This window comes from Eupeodes corollae, chromosome 3 (genome assembly GCF_945859685.1).
Source record: "Eupeodes corollae chromosome 3, idEupCoro1.1, whole genome shotgun sequence".
Classification (NCBI taxonomy): Eukaryota; Metazoa; Arthropoda; class Insecta; order Diptera; family Syrphidae; genus Eupeodes; species Eupeodes corollae.
Window position 1 is genome coordinate 128,830,387 of NC_079149.1, and position 21,180 is coordinate 128,851,566.

At 31.9% G+C, this 21,180-nt stretch overlaps 1 protein-coding gene and 1 long non-coding RNA gene across 2 annotated transcripts in view; one reads left to right on the plus strand and one right to left on the minus strand.

Moving 5' to 3' along the window:
- Nucleotides 1–19,453, minus strand: LOC129949818 (uncharacterized). The gene is made up of 4 exons (XM_056061477.1): nt 18,696–19,453; nt 3,953–4,126; nt 3,599–3,866; nt 1–1,840 (listed from the first exon to the last, which is right to left on the minus strand). Exons 1-3 carry the CDS (start codon nt 18,748–18,750, stop codon nt 3,652–3,654), a joined length of 444 nt encoding a protein of 147 aa, XP_055917452.1. The 5' UTR covers nt 18,751–19,453; the 3' UTR covers nt 1–1,840; nt 3,599–3,651.
- The window catches only part of LOC129949820 (uncharacterized), an 18,836-nt gene continuing 17,089 nt past the window's right edge, over nt 19,434–21,180 (plus strand). The window contains exon 1 of the long non-coding RNA XR_008782059.1: nt 19,434–19,567. This is a non-coding gene — a long non-coding RNA (uncharacterized LOC129949820). The remainder of the gene's footprint in view (nt 19,568–21,180) is intronic.

Sequence of the window (21,180 nt, forward strand, 5' to 3'; positions counted from 1 at the left end):
TTAATAGTAAATTGAAAGCAAAGCATGACATTTATTTTGTTTTTTTCTTTAATAAAACACAATTTTATTTTATATCGAATAAAACAACAAAATTCTTTATTGCTTTATCCCAAAGATTTCAAATTTTTCCATTATCCTTTCAATCCTACTAACACAATAATAGCAATAAATATTTGTTCATATACATATATATATATATTTTGTTTTTGACTTTGTATATATGTATATATATTATATTATAACTGTTTTTTTTCTTCTTCATTTATAATATTTTATATTATTTAGTATGTCTGGTATTGATTTAAATTTAAAATTTAAATTTAAAAAAACAAAATGAATGCAATGATGATAAAACACTGGCAGTTATTATATTCAAAAAGAATTTCATGCAATTTTATTCTTGTTGTATCTAGTATATATAAATGTACGAGTATATATATTTATATAAATATATAACATAGAGCAGTTATTTAATTCATTTTGGTTCTCTCTGCAAAGGATTTTTCGACTTTAGTTAGTTTAGTACTTCGATTAAGTTAGTGCAAAATGTTTGTTTTTGTTTTTTCTTTAAATACATAATACAGCTATTACTTATATTATTATTACAATAAAAATAAAAGTAATAGAATTACATTTATATATAAGAACATTCATAGTCATTTTCATTTTAATTTTTTTTCTCAGACACGAAAGAGATTTAATATTTTGCTTTTTTTAAAGTTAAAGTAAAAGTTAAAAGTGTTAAAACTTAAACGGAGGTCCTTGAATTTTGTTTTTTTTGAAGGACCTGTTGTTTTTTCATGTTTATTTTTCTATAACCTACGATTAATTTTTGGTATTAGCTGCATTTGCAATTTACTTTATTTGTCTATAAATATCTATATTTGTTTTTTTTTTTTAATAACTAACTTTTTATAATTAAAATTTAACAATTTAAGTTTTTTTTTATATTTATTTATTTATGCTAAAAGCTACATTTAAACAATTTGTAAGATTTATCTTTTTTTTCTACAGCATTTTTTAAGCAACTTTTACGGGGTCCTTTTTGTATGAGGTCCTTTTCAGCTTAAGATATTTCGAGTTAGATCGTTTGCGTTTAACGGTTTTTGGTGGTATTTTGATTGAGTTATACGGTGGTGGTTGTATATTTTTCTTTCATATAAATGCCTTCTTATCTTAAGCTGAAAACTCTCCAAAAAAGATCACCCATTGATTAATTGCAAATTAAAGAAGAATTAAATAAATGTTTAGGGAAATGTTTAAGACTTATTTTATTATCTATATAATTTATTAATTTTTTTTTTATATATACAAAAAGTATTTTTTGTAATTTCTTTGAAACTTTTAATGAAATTTTATTTTTTGCTTTTGTGACTATCGATTTTTTATTTAATTCACTATAAAATGTAGTTTTTAATTATTCAATTTCTTTGGTTCAGCTGTTTATGTTTTTATTTGTTTCTTCTTTTTTTGTTGTTGTTTTTTTTTTGCAATAAAAGGATACAAATTACTTTGTTTTTTTTTTTTTTTGAAGATTGTAATATAAATTTGTATTTTTTTTGTTTGTTTTGTTAAGTTTAAAAATGTATTTTATTATCCTTAAATTATATAAGTTCTGCATAATTTATTTGTGCTTGGTGGAAAGGTTCAAATAATATAAGATACAAAATATTTCTATGTTAAAAAAGGACATTCTTTATACATTTTTCAAAATTCTGTTGTTTTATCGATTTTTGTTTTTTTGTTTTATTTTTTTTTTAAATATTTTTCCTTCAAAAATTAAAGTTTTTGTAAAACTTATCCGTAAGAAAGAAAAACAAAAAGAAATAATAAAGACAAAGGGGTATGCTCATTTTCGGCCCGGAGTGTACACCAATGAATTTGGTATCAAATTAAAGGTTGTTCTAAGCCGGACATATCTGCACAAATATTTTGTCGATAACTCATGGGAGATCCGAGATATTTGAGATTGAAGTTCGAAATGTCCAACCGTTAAAAATCAGCACTTTTTGGACATAAATGCTAATATCTTTGGATATAGATAAGCTAGGAAAATCAGAAAGGTATTAAAATAAAGGTGTCAAAAATATCTTTTAAATAAAACTAAAATTACATTTCTATGATTTATATATTTTGAGTTACTTTAAATCAAACCTTTGAATAACAGCATTTTTTAGGCAAACTTTTGTACAATAATATCTTTTAAAATTCAATGATGACATTTATTTTTTTTGGCACCAATAAATAGCTTAGATCACAACAACCTTTATTTTCATATATACTTTGTTAGGGTTTCTTCAACAATATATTCATTTTGACAATAATAATTCAAAAATATGTTCCTAAAATACAAAAAATATCTTATACCTAACACTAAAATAAAAATGATTCTTATACTAATAGTGGAAAAATTAAAACAAAAAATAAATAATTCTTATTAATGTAGTGGAAATATTAGAATAAAAAAAGAAGTTGTTATCACAATATCGACAAACAAAATAAAATTAATTCAAAGAAAAATAATAAATAATTATAAACTAAATAATAATTCAAAGAAAAATAAATAATTTAAATGGCAATGGGTTTGGCAAAACATAATTCTAATCTGAATCATAGGTCACTAAAAGGTTGTTTAAAAATTGAGAAGGGGGTCTTAAATTACTCTCATATCTTGCCCAACTTAAAAACCATATTATGGTCATAACATGAGCGCAGTATCCAACCGTTCTTCGACCTACTAGGCAGTTGCAATAATATTTTTCAATCGCTTATCTGCCCTGTTGATTATTATTATACAAAATAACTCTCCGGCTTATATGCCTACTCTGAATCCTACCACGGAATAATTTAGCATATCTTATAGAGGGTAAACCTTCTGGGAGACTGCTGGTTGGGTCCATGTTTATTTCTATAAGATATGAGCCATCATTTCGGATATACTCCCCGTAATTAGATCGCGATTGTTTTAATTGATAGGTTCCACAACTAAACAAAATAAGTTCATTATAATTTAAGCTTGGGAACTATTAACGTTACTTGGATTTTCATTAAAAGTTGAATCGTAAGATTTTTTTTGTATATTAGGAGCATATTTTTGAATTATTATTGTCAAAATGAATATATTGTTGAAGAAACCCTAACAAAGTATATATGAAAATAAAGGTTGTTGTGATCTAAGCTATTTATTGGTGCCAAAAAAAATAAATGTCATCATTGAATTTTAAAAGATATTATTGTACAAAAGTTTGCCTAAAAAATGCTGTTATTCAAAGGTTTGATTTAAAGTAACTCAAAATATATAAATCATAGAAATGTAATTTTAGTTTTATTTAAAAGATATTTTTGACACCTTTATTTTAATACCTTTCTGATTTTCCTAGCTTATCTATATCCAAAGATATTAGCATTTATGTCCAAAAAGTGCTGATTTTTAATGGTTGGACATTTCGAACTTCAATCTCAAATATCTCGGATCTCCCATGAGTTATCGACAAATTATTTGTGCAGATATATCCGGCTTATAACAACCTTTAATTTGATACCAAATTCATTGGTGTACACTCCGGGCCGGATGTCCCTTATAAAATGAGCAATCCCCTTTAAAGCCCAAAAATTGGTTTATCGTTTGTGTAACAAAATTTAAATAAATAATTAAACGCGTTTAGTAAACATCACAAAGAGTCCACATAAGATCGAAGCGGCCATTATTAAAAATGACGAATTTAGAGCACCGCTGCCGTTGCAACGATCCTGGTCGCAGGAGCAGACAACTTGACGTCCGCCAAATCCAGCACGTGAGTAACAGTAGTTGTAGCTGGTTTGATTGAGGAAACCGCAGGTTCGAATAACACGGGTATCTGGGGGCACTATTAATAGAAAATAAAATGACATTTGTATAAGTTTTTGTATTCTTAAAAAAAAAATTGATTTTTAGTGATAAGCAAAATCTTACATCCATTGACAGAGAATTCAATGACTTGACTAATCTTCCTGCAGAAGATCGATAGACCCTGTTCCCGTGATGAATATTCTTGGCGACAGTCCTTCAAGAGATTATCAGGTGGGATGTCAAGGTTGCAGTTAGCATCTTTATGACTGTTGCACACAAAGCATTGAATTGCCGATCCTGAAATAAAATTTTATAGCATTGTTTTTTTAAATTTCGTTCTTGTTTCATTGGGCAAAGTAAATTGATTTTTTTTAATACCATTTTGTGGTTTGTTGGATTATGAAAAGCAAACAAAAATTTATTGACAATTTGACAGCTACACTAACATTAAGCTGACACAAAAAATTCAATAAAATGACATTAAAACTATTATCAATGTGCGGGTTCAGATAACATAGTGTACTTCATTTGCAGTCAACTGTACCTATTCTTTGAACGTAAGGACAAGGGCAATAAGTTTATTTTTCAATTATCAATATTTGTAAACTTTGATCGTTTTAAAAGTACCACTTAAATTATTGTCCACAAAAACTCCTCAAGTAAGCTAAACAAACTCTTTTACACGAAACATTAAACAGAATTGAGCAGAAAATACATAAATGACAGAGTAATAAAGTTCAGCATTCAGCTAAATAAAATAAACGTAATCAGCTGTCATTCTCAGCGCTGGTGTTGTTTTCTGCGTCTACAGCGGAGCCTACGTAGACGAAGTCCTTGACTACCTCAAAGTTACGTCTGTCGATAGTGATGTTTTCACCAAAATGTCGGTGTTGTATGTCCTTTCCATGACGACAGCATGTACTTTGTTTTGCCCTTTAAGCCCATTTTTGCCGCATCTGCCTAAATACTCACAACAGCCCCATTGACATAACGCTGCGCTGAGTTCTTCCGATTATGTCAAAGTCTTCAGCATATGCTAATAATTGGACAGCCTTTTGAAAGATAGTGCCTCTAGTGTTGACGTGTGAACTCTGCACTATTCTTTCAAGCACGATGTTAAAAAATCGCATGACCTTGTCTAAAACCTTTTTTAACTTCGAAAGGTTCTGTCAAGTTGTTTCCAACCTTTATGGAGCAGCGTGAATTCTCTATGGTTATCTTGCACAAACGGACGAGTTTGGCAGGGATGTCAAAACTAGACATGGCTCTGTACAGTTCGTCCCTGTAGATGCTGTCATATGCGTCCTTGAAATCGATGGAAAGATGGCGGGTGTCGATTTGGTGTTCTTGGTTTTTTCCAGGATCTGCCGTGAATGTGAATATTTGATCGACTGTGGACTTTCCTGGTCTAAAAATACACTGATAAGGACCTATCAGGTTGTTGACGATTGGCTTTAGACGTTCACATACTACGGTAGCGAAGATTTTATAGGCGATGTTAACTAGGCTGATTCCTCCATAGTTGGTGCAGTTAAGAGGTTCCATTCATCGGGCATGCTTTCTTCCGAGCATATCTTACAGATAAGTTGGTGCATGCTCCTTACCAACTTATCTCCAGCTGCTTTAAAGAGCTCGGTATTCAAGCCATCCGCTCCAGCGGCTTTATTATATTGTTAGACAGATTTGTCTTTACTTAATTTCCAGTCAACTTTCCAATAAAGCTGCCTTCATCAGAAGGCAAGCTGCCAATCAGATAATAGAACCTTTATTCGTCTCTAACTCTCTTATGTCGTCTGTATTTTAAGCGATTTAGACATCTACCTTGCTTCTGGCATTTAGTTACAGTTCAAATTATAAAACGTATACATTAAATAATTTTTAAATCGGCATTATTTCTAAGTTTCTGACATTTTAAATTAAAAGATTCGTTATTCAAAGCTAGGTTTGTTTGTTATATTTTTCAGAAACTGTCATTATTTAGACGTGTTCAGATTCAACGTGTGTAATAAAAAGAATGAGTACTTTATTTAATGTCTTCAATAGCTAATAAATAAATATTTATTTATTTATTTGTTTTAGAAAATTTGTCTACAGCTGTTTATTTTAATATGGTTTGAGGTTAGCCGGGGTCTTCTAATTAAAAGTCAAACTGAACTGAACTGAAAGAATTTATCACATTCTTGCAAACAGACCGTTCACTCATAAAATTTTATGATTTCTAATAATTTAGCATAATATTTCAGCTGCAAATTGAAATACGAAAACTTCAATGAAGTTTAAATATCTATATCTTCTTTATTTGTGCTCATGGCCACAAGCTGTGTATATAATCTTATAGGTATGTCTAAAATAAAAAATAAAACAGGTTCCACATTTGCATCATCTCTCTACATCTGCACTTGCTCTTGATCACTAAAGCTCTGTTTCACAACACCATGACGATTGTAAATGACTTTGAAAACTATTAACCGCATCGGTTGAAGTCTTGAAATCCATCTGAATCACGTTATTATTAAAAAAGAAAAAAGGAAAATAGGTGGTTTGACCTTGAAGACTATTTCTATTGTTGTCTATATGAGTTGCATTGCATAAAATGGAGTTCTACTTCTACATCTACTTGTCAAGTATTGTAGTCCCTTTGAGTTCCATGAAACAAAAAACTACCCGCAAAAGTTTACATAAATAATATTGTTATCACATTAAAGGTGTTTTCAATTACCGCCATCTGGAGGAGTTACAGTTCACAGCTATACTTTAAACGTCTTCAATTAGCAATTTATTTCAATAGCTATCGAAGTTAAGTGTCAAACATTCAACTGACAGTTGAGTGTGAGAATAGGAATTTGCAATGCACAGTGTAGCCAAAATAAAAAAGAAAACATCGTACACTAATCACGTTTAAAATTAGTGTACAAGAGATTTATCTCACAGTCAGAGATTGAGATCTATGCGGCTTGAACTAATCGCCCACTTATGGTCGTCGCCGCCACAAACGAACCTATAGCCTCACTATCAATGCCCCTGGAACAGATTTATTAATTTGTTCACTAAACTTTTTATGTTACCCCCCTTTTGTTCATGTGTCCTATTGTGCAATTGAATACGATGTTTTCCAACCGACGACGCGACGATATGATGCGGAGGAGTCATAAAGAGGCTAGTTAGCCCATCAGCTAGACAGAACTCAGTTGTATCAGATCTGTTCGAGTGTGGGTTGTGTATGGTCGGTGTAATTGAATAAAGAAGAAAAAAAAAACGGAAACTCAAACGCGTTTTTTCATTCTTTTATTTTATTTGATGGTCCAACCTGCCGATCAGTACCTAACCTATTCATTATGCATGCACGCAATGCATGTTTCTTCTTATGACGTCATCATTTACAAACGTTTCACAAAAATGATGAATTGAAATTATATTTCTTTGTATATGACAATTGTTAATTTGGTTAGGTCTTTTAATTGAATCTGACAGTTAAATTATGTCTATCTGGGATAAACTATGCAAGAGATTGACCTCAAGTGGTAGAGGCAAAAGAAGAGAACTGGTGATAACCACTGTTTTGATCGGTTTGTGGAGCTTATATCCAGTTAATTATAAAGCAGCTTGTTAATTGGGAGATTAAGTGGCACTCATTTTTAAGCTGACCTTTTTGATCTGAAAACATGCATAAAAATTTCTGCAAACATATCTTTTTTATGAAGCTTGTTTGCAAAAGAATGTGTGTTAAAGCCCAACTATAATAAACTTAACCGAATGTAAGCTAATGTCAAAACCGGACGAAAAGTTATCAGAAAGTTATCGACAAAACAAAAAGTAACTATAATGGATTCAAATAACTTAAGCAAATGTCAAACGAAATGCGTTTCAAATTTGACATTTGCTTAAGCTCGCTTGCGTAATTGCACGAAAATTAGCGAAATTTAACGAAACTGACCAGAACGTCTGTTATGGTTAGTGACATATTAAAGCCCAACTATATTAGACTTAACTAAAAGTAAGGTAGTGTCAAAACCGGACGAAAAGTTATCAGAAGTTGTCGTCAAAACAAGAAGTAACCATAATGGATTCAAGTAACTTAAGCAAATGTCAAACGAAATGCGTTTCAAATTTGACATTTGCTTAAGCTCGAGCCATTTAAAAGGCTCTTGCGAAATTTAGCGAACTTTAACGAAACTGAGCAGAACGTCTATTATGGTAAGTGATATATAAGGCTGCTTATAAGTTCGTTCCCTTAAGCTAGCTTAAGCTCGATTAAGTCTATTATAGTTGAGGCCTTAGGTCTTTAAATCTAGCCTTAATTTGTATGTAAGTTTTTTGTCTCAGAACACCTGTGATGTTCTATGAATTTTAATCTTAAGTTCTTTCAGTTTTATTTATTTTTTTTTCATTTAAGCTTTACAAAAATTTAAGCCAAATAAACCTGAAAATAAGAGACACTCAAAGTAAACGATCTGGCCTTCCTTGATTTTATAATCAAGAAATTTGAAATTGCTTTTAAACAAATACTTACTTTAAATAAATAACACAAACAATTGTTTGACTCATGATTTTATGTTCTTCTTAGTTCCAAGTAACGTGAATTTACTTTTTTTGTTTAACAATAAACTTGACAGGACTTTGAACTAAAATGCATACAAATCACAGAAATTAAAAGAAAGGAACAGATCTACATATTTCTTAAACATGGCTGCAGGATTTTTAGATTTTAGATGATTTGGGAAAATAGTCAGCAGTTTTGGTGGCGCCGATCTGTCATGGTAAATGTTTGACGTTTATTTTCTAAATTTTGTTTTGTTAATTCCTTAGGTAAGTTTGTTTTATTTTTGTTTGCAGTGTATATCCTCTGAATGTCATAGTAAAAAGTTGTCAAAAACAGCACATTTTCAACATTTATAAAAGGTGGGACCTTTGATTTCTGTTTTGCACTTTAGCAAAATGTAGTTTTGATTTAAATTTAGAAAAATTGGTTTAGGTTTTAGGTTTGAGGTTTTTTCACGAACTGTCAATGTTTAGACGTGTTCAGATGTTCAGTTGTTTAAGGGAATTTTAGTTTTAATAGGATTCACATTTTCACTTACACAATTGATAACTTAAAAAATACTAAGGCTTAAATAACAGGAAAGAACTTTAATTGTCAAGAAGTATTAAGAACGACTAATCGAATATTCAGTTATCAACTGTCACCACTGCCAGATAAATTCTACAAATTTTCTTGTATACATTTTGACAGAACTTCGTTTTAAAGAAAGAACCAAAATGAGATAATTATCAAAAATTTGCTTTTTTCTCTAATTTTAGATTTTGTTAGTTCCAAGAACATTACTCAAAAGCTGACCTAGTTAACTTTCCTATTTAGTTCCGAGTCCGAAAAATACAAAAATTGGCAAGCATTAAAATAAAACTATACTTAAATTTAATCCAGTGGAATAAAACTTCATTTTATTTTTATATGACACTCCGTACGTAACCCATATATTTCAACTCCCACGTAACCCTTCATGAAAATAAAAATTCAATTCTCCATGAACATCAAAAAAAGAAAATTAACTTTAATCCCATGTTTATAATATAGATTAAGATACATACAAAGACACTAAAACCTCTCCTTGTTCCTTCTTTAAGAGTCCTTGAATCCTTTTATCTCTATTTTTATAATTGCTGACTTCTTTTATTTTTGTGTTTTGTTCTTTGTGAGATTATGTCGTGTGTATAAAAGTGATATAGTAGATATTTATTATATAATATTCCGTTGGGTCTGCTATAAATACATAAATGTATGCCATGGTCCCTCTGCCCGGTTAGGATGATATGAAGAGGAAGAAGATGATACAATTTTCATCCGTTCTCATTATCTTGCAACACAAAAACACAATGCACTCAATTAAAAATAGGATCATTTAATGTAGAACAACATATCTGGTACATTTTTATATACTTTACAGTCGCCGACAGATTGTATCTTTTTGATTTGATACACATTTGGCTATAATATACTTGAAACATCACACATAACTACAAACAGTGTCAAATGGCTTAAAAGGTTTAATCTATCTTAAAGTGGGTTAAATCGAACCAATGCACATCACATGCACATTAAAGGTACATTAAAAAGGGTGTTTTGTGTTTACCCTTTTTGATGGCTTTGGGGATTGTATCTTTCTGTCGGTAATCTGTGGGTGATATTTAAGTTTTTTAATCAACCTCTTAGGAGCCTTGAAATACCTTAATAATTGTATCTATATTTAAGATTGAAAAATGGAGTTTAAAAACTTTAACTGTTAAATACAAATTCACTTCTATTGAAATTTGTGAATCTGAACAAGTCAAATCAGTGACAGTTCATGAAAAAACAAAGCAAACAAACCTTAATCTACAACTGTCATCAGAAACTTACAAATTATATAGATTTAGTAAATTATTAAACGTTAAAGTAGCCATTTTGTGATTTTAACTTTAGTAAAATGATAATTGGTGAAAATTAGTAAAATCATATTTTCATCTAAATATAAACCTTATAAAAATTTGTTTGTAAAGGATCCGGAAAAAAACTCCCGTACTTTTAGACGTTTATAATTAAAGCTATTTTTAGATATATGGTAGTGTTTAAAACTAGGTATTATTTTATTTAATGTAAAATGGCATAGTATTTAATTTCAAAGATTCATGTCATTGCTTTTTAAAATATGGGAGATCTTTTTGCCGGACACTGTACAAAACAATTGTCACTTGAATTTTTGTATAACTTTTGTTTTCAGATGTCATAAACGTCATTCTTGATGGTTTCGAATTAGTATCGATTTTCTGTCATTCCTTTTTCGACTTTAAAAGCTTAAAACAAATTTATTTCAGTTAAAAATGAAATGCTCTACTTGGTCTTACGAATTTGCTCTTTTGTATCCAGAGATCCTGTTTTAAAAAGTACCTACATTTTAAGACTGAAAATGCCTTTGCAAAATAAGTTTGTCTTTGTCAAAAATTAAAATGCCATAAGATTTCTCAAAATTATATTAATTTATTAAATGGGTAGAATCTTTCTTAAAAATGCAACAGGATCTTTTTGAGAATATTTAAATTTTGAATGTTTGATCAAAAATTACATACAGTAATTTATGGTCTTAAGAAAACTGAAAGAAAAACTCTAACGCAAGTTAGATTGCATTTTTCCGACTTGTCTACCATCTTCATGTCATGTTGGTATAAAATGTCGAGTTCTTAAAACTAATACAATATATAAAATTACTTCAAGTCAATGGTGCAAAATTTCAAAAAGCTCATTGTTAAGTATTGTTAAGAGCAAAGCATTTCAACATAATTTCTTTGGTAAATAAAGGTTCCTTTAATAATAATTTAAATACTAATTTTTAGTTTTGTTTACTAATAAAATATTAAATTATTTTTATTACAAAAAAAGTTCATCTAGCTCCCGTAAAAAACGAAGCAAACAGTTGAACGGACCTTTTATGTAATTTGAAAAAAACTTGAGCTGTCATTTGTGACTTAATTTCTAGCAAAATGTTCCTAAATGACAAGATTTTTATTACAAGCAAAGTTCATATAAAAATTTCGTAGCTCCTGAAAAAAAAACGAAGCAAACAGTTGAACAGTTGGTAAAAATTGATTTTCGACTCAAATATCTTTTCAAAAATTAGTTACATTGGCTTTAAACTACCTTTATCTTTTAAAAAATATTGTTGTCAATATTCAGTAAAATTTTGAGAGAAAAATCGAAAAGACAGTTTTTTTCCAAAAAATAAAAACTGAAGAGAAAATTTAACAAAAGTTGGTAAAAATTGATTTTCAACTCAAATATCTATTCAAAACTTTGAGATATCAGCTTTAAATTACTTTTATCTTTTAAAAAAAATATTGTTGTCAACATTCTGAACAATTTTGAGATAAATCGAACTGACAGTTTTTTTTACAAAAAATAAAAACTCAAAAGAAAATTTAACAAAAGTTGGTAAAAATTGATTTTCGACGCAAATATCTTTTCCCAAAATTTGATATTAAGGTTTTCAACCAATTTTATCTTCATATATTCAGTAGTTTTTTTTATAAAAAATCAAAAATCCAACAGTCAAAATTGGTAAAAAATAATGTTCGGTCCTTGATATCTGTCAAATTAATTTCATTCATCCAATTTGTAAAAATTTAAAATTATTAAAAATTTGTTTTTGACTAAAAATCTATTTAACAAAACTAGATTTTCAAACTAAACTATTTCTTTATATGAAACCTTTTGTTAAAAGTTTAAAAGTTTTTAAGAATAATTCAACTAACAAATTTTTTAACCCAACGTGACAACCTACAAACTTTTAAGCAAGACAAATCGACAGATGGGTTGGGAAGTTATCAATGTGGGTCGCATCCCAGCCTCTTTTTTTTAATAATAAACGGTCACTCAAGAGGTTATTAATACCCTTAACATGTTTAAAGTTTAAACACAGTGCGAGCGTTAGGAAAATAGGGAAGGATTAAAGAGGAGATAGCGATGCACATTGGTCTTAAAGTTTTGAATATCAAAATGATAGATAAAACAGAGCTGGGTAAAGCATTCCACATTCTCGATGTGCGGTTAAAAAAATAATCTCTATACATGACAATACGTCCGTAATTGAGCTCAAGGTTAAACTGATGTGTATTCCTGGAAATACGAGTATTACGGCTGAATTGTTTTAAAGGGGGAATGCAACTAGCTAATTCGATAGAACACAGTTTATAAAAATATCGGTAGAACAACGAAAGGCATGAAACATGGCGGCGGTGTTCAAGTGACGTAATTGTTTCGCTCATAGTTCTATCGCCTATCATTTTCAAAGCTCTTTTTTGGATCATGTCCAAAATACTTAAACTTGTTTTAGGGGCACATTTATAAAAATGAGGAAGATCGTGGGAGACAAAACGGAGCCCTGCGGCACACCAGGGTTTATTTAGTGAATATAAGATTTGAACCCGTTCAACACTACTTGAATTGAACGGTCCGAAAGGTAATTTCTAACCCAACGAAGAAGGGATTCTTCTATACCAAAAGCACGCATTTTCGAAAAGAGAGCTTGGTGCCAAACAAATGCTTTTGAAATATCAAGTTCAATAATCTTACTTTCTCCAAAACGATGTTAAGATTTGTTCCACTGTTCGATGAGATAACCAAGTGATCACTAGTGGACCTATTGATGTTTTTCAAGATATTTCTTAAGCTGATAATAATTAATCACCGTTTCCATGACCTTGGAAAGAAGAGGGTGATTTGCCTTTTTTAGGGACAGGCTGTACAAATGCTGTTTTCCATCCGTGTGGAAAGAGACATGTAGAGTAGGAAAGAAGTCTTTCTAGCTTGACTGAACTTATTCCGGTTTTCCTCAATGAGGTTGGCTTTATAAATCCGGAAAATAACATCTGTGATCCTAATTACCTTTTTACAGCTCGAATCAAACCATGAGTTCTTTTTAGGTTTGATTAATTTTACCCTATTCGCGATAAAATCTCTCATTCCACAAAGAATTTGATTTGTAACCATATCTGCGCTGGAATCTACGTCACTATTGAGGAACCATAGTGACCAGTTAAAGTTCCTGAACAATTCATTAAGACCATCCCAGTTGGCTTTCTCATATTGCCAAACGGTTCTCATAACTGGGTTTTTTACACATGAGAAATTTGCAGATACGATACAATGGTCTGATGTGCCTAGAGACCTGCAACGTCAGGGATTCGTATTGGCTCATCGACAAGCTGGGTTAATTGATTTAACTCAGCAAAGACCTTAACATACCTTCTTTCCAATGTTGACTGGCCAGAATAACGAAGCCAAGAAGAATTGTGTACATTGAAATCGCCCGCAATGACGATTTCAGTGTGAGGATAATGGGCAACAATTCTTTGAATGGAGTCGGACAGAGCATCAAATTCGTTAAAAGTTGAATTTCTGGACTTCGATATAAAAAACATGCGTGAACCGTTAATTTTAACCGCATGAAGTTAAAGTTTGTGTTGGAAGAAAATAGCAATTGAAAAAAGAAAAAGAATAATGCCAGAGGGAAAAAAATATATTAGTTTTAATGGTGTAGCTAATTTAATAGATAAATAAATTTATAAAAAAAATATAAACAAAATCAGATTCGGGCTTTTAGTTTAGCTAAAACAAAATTATTAAGTTTTTTTTTTCAAAAACAGCAATCATTTAATTATGGCAATATGTGTTAAACAATTAATTCAAATGTTCTAAGGGCTTTTAGTTTGGCTAAAACAAAAGAAAGGATACCTAGATCATAAAGAATTTGCAATTTTAAATGCGGTTTGGGCTTTTAGTTTGGCGAAAACGAAAAAAAAAGAAAGATATCTCAAGAAATTAATGATTAGCAATTTTTCAAATGTGATTTAGGCTTTTAGTTTAGCTAAAACAATATTGTAATAGAATTATTATTCTAGTATATGAAACTGCATCTAATAAAAACTTGAAAAAATATCTTTGGGCAGATTCGTTGTCTTCTATTTGCTTGTACCCATAGATTTGGTTGCCATAACACAAACAGCTTTTGATAGTTGCTTCAAACACTTTGAACTTAGACGTAGGATCAACAAGTTTGTTATTAAAGAAGTTTGACCACATACAATTTATTGCAGTTTTTGCAACTCTCACCTTATCTTTTATGTGAATACAAAAATTCAGGTTATGAGTTCATGTGTAGCCTAAATATTTAAATTCTTTCACCACTTCTAAGTTGGAACCATTGAGGGTCCAGTTGCGGTCGGTTCTAATGCTACGATGTTGGGACCTAAAGACCATAATCTTCGACTTTAAGGTGTTTATTTGGAGATCCCATAGATCACAAAATTGTTTTAATTTGTTTATTTGAAGCTGAAGTGTGACTGCATTATCAGTTAAGATCACCAAGTCATCGGTGTAGAGCAAAACTTTACTAGACAAATGACCGAAAGTAACACCACTAGGTATATAGTCTTCAATATCATTTATAAATAGTCAAAAGATAAGCGGGTTTAAAATGCAGCCTTGAGGCACACCTGTATTACAACTAAACGGTTTCGATTTGCTACTACCATTTGAAACTACAGCTGTCATATTTGGGAGCAGCTGCTCATAGATTCGGATAAATTTTGTCGATAGCCCGATAGCTGCAAGTTTAAATAGTAGAGATCTTCTGTTAATGGTGTCAAATGCTGATTTAAAGTCAACGAAAAAAGAGTAAAGATTTATTTTTTTCTCTAAGTAACGCCTAGCAATACTCGTCAAAGTGAAAATTTGGTCGATTGTCGAAAGATTAGCTCGAAAGCCCGCTTGAAAGCAACTTATTTTGTTGTTTTGTTCGACCCATCTTACAAGCCTGGAATAGAGGATCTGGGTAAATAATTTCTTAGAGAACTAAGCATAGAGATGCCTCTATAGTTTACAGGTAAAATAGCGTCAACTTTTTTAAAAATTGCAGAGATAGATAAGGACTGGAAAATTCCTGAAAACTGCTCCTCCTTAAACATTTTGTTGAAGAGCACTAAAATAAATTCTAAAAACTGCAAGGTGGCGTTCTTGTAGAACTCAGCTGGTATGCCGTCCAGCCCTGCAGTCTTGTTGTTCTTCAATTTTTAGCGCAACAACCAGTTCTAACAATGAGAATGGAACATCTAATTCTTCAATATATACAGTTCTGTTCACTTGACATATTTTTTTTTTTACATAAATTTGATTTTTTATAATTGTGTGCAAGAATTAACAAGCAATTGCATTTTTTAGAAAGCTTATTAAGTTCTCAACAAAAAAACACCAAAAAATGGTAGGTGAGTGGAAGATAACGGATATTTTTTTTTTCTTTTTTGTATATGCTGTAAGAAAAAGTGAAGTTTTTTTTTGTTCACTTGATTAGACGCACACTTTAAATTATTTATTTGGTCGCGATCTAGTACGTGGATTTGAGTTCGCTTCAAAGTTTAAGCATTTATTTAATTTTAACATTGTTTTTAATCAAAAATGGGGAAAAAAAAGTTTTAACCGAGGAAGAAAAAGGAAAAATTGACACGTTAAATTCCGAAGGGTTTGCCATGAGAAGTATTGCCAAAAAAATAGGCCGAAGTGACCATGTTATAAGGAATTACATAAAAAACAGTGTTTCATGTGGAACGAATTACAAGGGACGGACAAAAACCGCTTTAACTCCTCAGGACAAAAGAAAACTTATAAGAATTGCGTCAAATTCAGCTGCCTCCACCAGCAAAATAAAGGAAAAAGCGGGGATAACTGCAAGCATATCCTCTGTTTGGCGAGCTATTTTGATCGCAGACCAACTGAAATTAAAAAAAAAAACTTAAAAAAAAACCTTCACTAAACGCCGTACGAAAAGAACAGCGATTGGAATTCGCAAGCCTTCACATGATGTGGGATACCGAGTCTGGAAGGGTGCTGAATTGGGGAAATGTCATTTTTTCAGATGAAAAAAAATTTATTTGGATGGCCCTGATGGGTAAAACTAACACGTCACCATTCGAGGCAAGGAGGAGTAATGGTTTGGGGAGCCATTTCGTACTATGGGGCATTCGATTTGGTGTTTGTTTCCAACAAAATGGCGGGACTTTCCTACAAAGCTCTTTTGGAATCAGCCTTCCCCGCTATGAAAGAACTGTTTGGACCTATACCTTGGATTTTTCAACAAGATAATGCGCCAATCCACAACGCTCGTGTTGTCAAAACCTTTCTGGCCGCCGAAAATGTGGAATTGTTGTCATGGCCACCTTATTCACCTGACCTCAATATAATTGAAAATGTTTGGGGATGGCTCACGCGTCAAATTTACGAAGGAGGTAGGCAGTATGAGACCTGTGAAGAACTAAGTGTCGCCACCAAAGAAGCCTGGAAGAAGATTTCCTTAAAGTATTTAAAAAAATTGGAAGATTTCCAAAAAAATAGAATTTTTGATGTGATTTTAACACATGGTGGTTCTACAAAGTACTAAAAATATGAAAGAAACATACAAAAAAGTAAATGAGAAAAAAGTAAATCAAAAAGTCTGTGTTTCATTTTTACTACCATGAAATAAAAAATCAAATTTATATAAAAAGAAATGTGTGCGTCTAATCAAGTGAACAGGACTGTATAAAAAGCAGTGCAAAGCTTATAGACTTCTTATATACGGCTAATCCGTGGTGGAAAAAATTAAATTCCGAATGATCGGAATCTTCACCTATCTGAGTTTCACTTAATGCCAAAACAGCTGCTTTAAAAGTGAACTCAATTTGTGTTTCTAATTAGTTGTCCACAGCTGTAGTTCCTATATGTCGCACGTAGAAATTAGAACTTATAAGTCATTTAATTTGCATTTTTTTAAATCTGTGAAGTTTAAATTGCAAACAAAATATTTAAAAAAAACACACCATTAAGTTACGGTTATTAGTGTCAAGATGTCGCTGATTTGCGCTATCATATCAAACTAAAAAAATAAAAAAAAAATAACTTAGTATTAGATTAATAGCACAAAATAATAAAAATATATATACATAAGTTGGTTATCTCTATCTCAAGACAAGACATTTCAATCAATTTACTAAAAAGACCTCGGAACGGGAGTCGAGAATAATAAAAATAATAATACAAAATTTCATGTTGAAAATGATCTTCTTATATTGTTCCAGTGTATGTACTTAAATAATGATACTTTAAACTCATAAGTACTCAAATACAACACGACTAACTTTAGCTCAATAGAATTGAAAAAAAAAAAAAATAATATACGACCGTAATTCAAAAAGTCACAATAAGTGTGATGATGAATTCAGAGAATCAGATTATACTGAAAAATAAAATAAAAATAGAGGTCAGAACTATTTTCTAATTTGCCGATAGATTTTCGAGAGATGCGCGAGTCGGTGGGATGATGATGATAATAGAGCATCATGTCCAAAGTAATTGGGGTAGAAAATACTTATACTCCAATATAAATCAAAAAAGTTAAATATTCTCTATGTTTATGAGGTCAAAATAATTTGGAATTTTCAACAGAGTACATTTTTGGTCCTTTGTAAGGGTTGAAGAAAGAAGAATTTTCACAACCTCTCTATTTAGGTATCTGCCCAAACTCGAAGTAAAAGAGAGGGAAATATGTTGAAAAAATTCCTCATTATGATCCAATGCTCCACATTCCATGTAGTATTGATTTTTTGCATCGTCTTCCTCCTCTCCCATAACTATTAGTCCACCATAAGAACGTAGAACCATAATTATTGTGTGTGCATCAGAACGACAATAGGAAAGAAGAAGCTTTTTTCCTACCAAGCCTTTCTTTTACTTTTTTTCTTGGAGTCACATTGCAATTTTCTCATGGTTTGTTTTTCCTAGGAAAACCCCTTTACCAACCTAATATAGTTTACAACCTCATTGCTACTCTATATGGAGCCCTCCGAAGCAAAGTCTGCTCTGCCTTTCCACCATATCATGCCCTGCGCATGACTCTTTTCTTCCTTTTTTTTTTAAAGAAAGGATAACTCTGACACCAGTGTTAAGTGGTAAAAGGAAATAACACAAGGAGAGGGATCTTTCTATGGTATACCTACCAAATTTTTGCACATCCTGGAGGAAATCCAATCGATATACAAAATGTGGAATCAAAAATTCTCAATAATCATCCTTAAACGAAAAAAGGACGAACCCATTTACTCTTTGGGTGGTATCAATAAAGTATCCACCACCACCCAAAAATCCACCATTATTTGTGCCCAACCCGCTTTTTAAAACTGCCACAAAGGAGATTACAATACACCAACCAAAGTTATGTAACCTAAACTCAACTTAGTTTTCCGATGTGTATCCTTGGGGGTTGCGAAAAATACGTATATCACTTTTTTTAACAGAAAAAAGAATCCTCACCTTGTTGGACTGTGAACATTAGCAAAACTGCACTTGCTACTAACAACGATTGCATATTTGCTGATTTAGTTTGCTTCCTTTGGTATCCTTGAATTTTGTGGTGGTGAATGGCACACACGATTATTGACCCGGCACTAAATTTTCTAAATTTCCAAAATCCCGAGATTCCTTTGAATAGTTTTTCTTCTTTTTTCTCTTTTTGATTCTCAAAAAAATGACGATGGTAAAATTTAAAGAAATATCAATATCAAGGACACAACCACTCCCGTTTTATGTTAAGAATATATTTTTAAAAAATTTAATTTAATTTTATAAAAATTTTAAGATAACCGCTATAACAACCAACTGCGTATACGGGTGCGGAATATTATTTTTTGTTCTTCTCCGAAAAGTTTCGACCAGATGATGATGAAAAACTCGAATTGAATCTTTTAGAGCTGATAGATTTTGTGCTCTGGGGATGGAGAAGCGTTAAAGCTTCTGTTTTCTGGTGTTGTAAAGCTTTTGCTCAAGTTAAAAATTGGAGACAGAATTATTTTTGCGAGAGAACCAACAACTACAATACACGAAAGTTATGATGAAGTAATTGGTTTGGTTATAAGAAGAAAAAATAAAGAGAGGAAATCGGTTAAATTGTACGGCGAACACGCGCCCGTGGCGAGGCAGGCGGCGGCGGCGACGCGACGGTGGTTAAAACGTTGACGACGACGACGATGAGGGCGAAAGCGAAGGCGAGGAGGTTGAGAGTTCAGATTTGAGAATTTAAAATCTTATTTGCCGTATAATAGAGCGGATTAAAATGTGTATCTGTAGCTATGACGGCGGCGACGTCAAACTCTTTGATAGATGAAAATATGATTTAAAGTTTTGCGGTAATTTAATTTTTCTTTTCTTTTTTTATTTTTTAAACAAAAGAAGTAAGTATCTACTTTTGATTTTTTTTCTGTCATTTGTTTGTTTAAAGCTAACCCTTATTTTGTTCTTGGGGGTAATTGTACTGCCTACACTCACTGTCAATTGCTTTACAGTGTAGTAAGTGCAGTGCAATGGGAATGCATTGAAGCGGGCTTGAGCTTGAGGTTGTTGTGTCTTTTTGTCTTGTATTGATTTCATTTGGCATATACTTAAAATTCATATATGTAGGTATATACAAGAGAGAGCAAGGGCGGAATAGAATAATTTTTAATGTCATAAATTATAATGTGCTTGCGTATAGTCTATACTAGCAGGTGTTGACCTTTCATAAGATGCCGATTTATGATACTCACAGCCGAGCCGGTCCGTATGTATAAGTACATAATTGTTTTTGTAGACTTTATGTTTATGGGATTATAATTTTCTTGGGCGGGGACTGCAGTCTATAGTTTTTTTTTTTCAGACTGTCTTTATAGATGTAAATTTAATCTTGACCTATGCAAGTGACCCTCTTTTTTTTATTGCATAAGTTGACTTTAGGGAAATTGTAGAAGAAACCTTATATGAATATAGACAGATGGTAGACGGATTGCAGTATTTTATTGTAATATTGATTAAGTTCATAGTCAATTTTGTACTTACTTACTTTATTGGCGCTACAGCGCATAGTGCTCTTGGGCTTCAAGTAATAACTTTCGCCAGCTTACTCGATCTCTAGCTTGCTGCGTCGGCCTCAACTTGATCACTCCACCGGAGATGAGGCCTGCCTCTGCTTCTAATTCCCTCAGGCTTGGCGTTGAATACCTTCATGGCTGAATCACAAACACGCTTCAGCTTCGGCCTCGCTGCTTTACGGTGACCTTGCTGCGAGGTTGCTTTGAATGACATTTCTATTATTTCATCCCTCCAAAGAGCAAATATTTTGTTTGTCGACATTTCTTACAGTCCTTGAGCTGTCTTGAACTAAAGCTTCCGTTTGGAGTCACATTAAGATACATTACGCTCTTTTCCTAACGATTGTCAAAAAAAATGTGAGGTCGAAGCTCCATTGTGATAGCTTGCATTGAATTCCTATAGCTGAACTCGTAAACGTCAGGCGAAGCCGAAGCTGAAGGGTGTTTGTGATTCAGCTATTAATTTACTGAACATTTGCTTTGTCTGACAGCTCAACAGCTGTAAAAAAATGTCAACAAACAAAATATTTGCTCTTTGGAGAGATGAAATAATAGAAATGTCATTCAAAGCAACCTCGAAGCAGGCCCACCGTAACGCAGCTGAAGCGTATTTGTAATTCAGTCATTACAGGCTGGAGCTTTGATGATCATTCGCTCGACCTGTCCTAGCCATATTAAGCGTTGTACACGCAGTTTTTGACTAGTGGCACGTAGCTGTACAGCTCGTATAACTCCTGATTAAATCTTTTTCGCCAAATGTTACTTTACCTGTCGACACAAACCGGACCATAGATCGTACGCAGAACCTTCCTCTCGAAGATACCAAGAGATCCTTCATCCCTTTGGAACAGGGCTATGCTTCTGCACCATACAGCAAGACTGGAATGATTAAAGTT

Bases quoted from the DNA above. Each gene is read 5' to 3' on its own strand.
- LOC129949818 (XM_056061477.1), bottom strand. From the start codon at position 18,750: ATGCAATCGTTGTTAGTAGCAAGTGCAGTTTTGCTAATGTTCACAGTC. The intron at 4,127-18,695 runs GTGAGGATTCTT...ATTTTATTTCAG, and splicing joins AATGTTCACAGTCCAACAAG to GATCGGCAATTCAATGCTTT. The intron at 3,867-3,952 runs GTAAGATTTTGC...TTCTATTAATAG, and splicing joins TGAATTCTCTGTCAATGGAT to TGCCCCCAGATACCCGTGTT.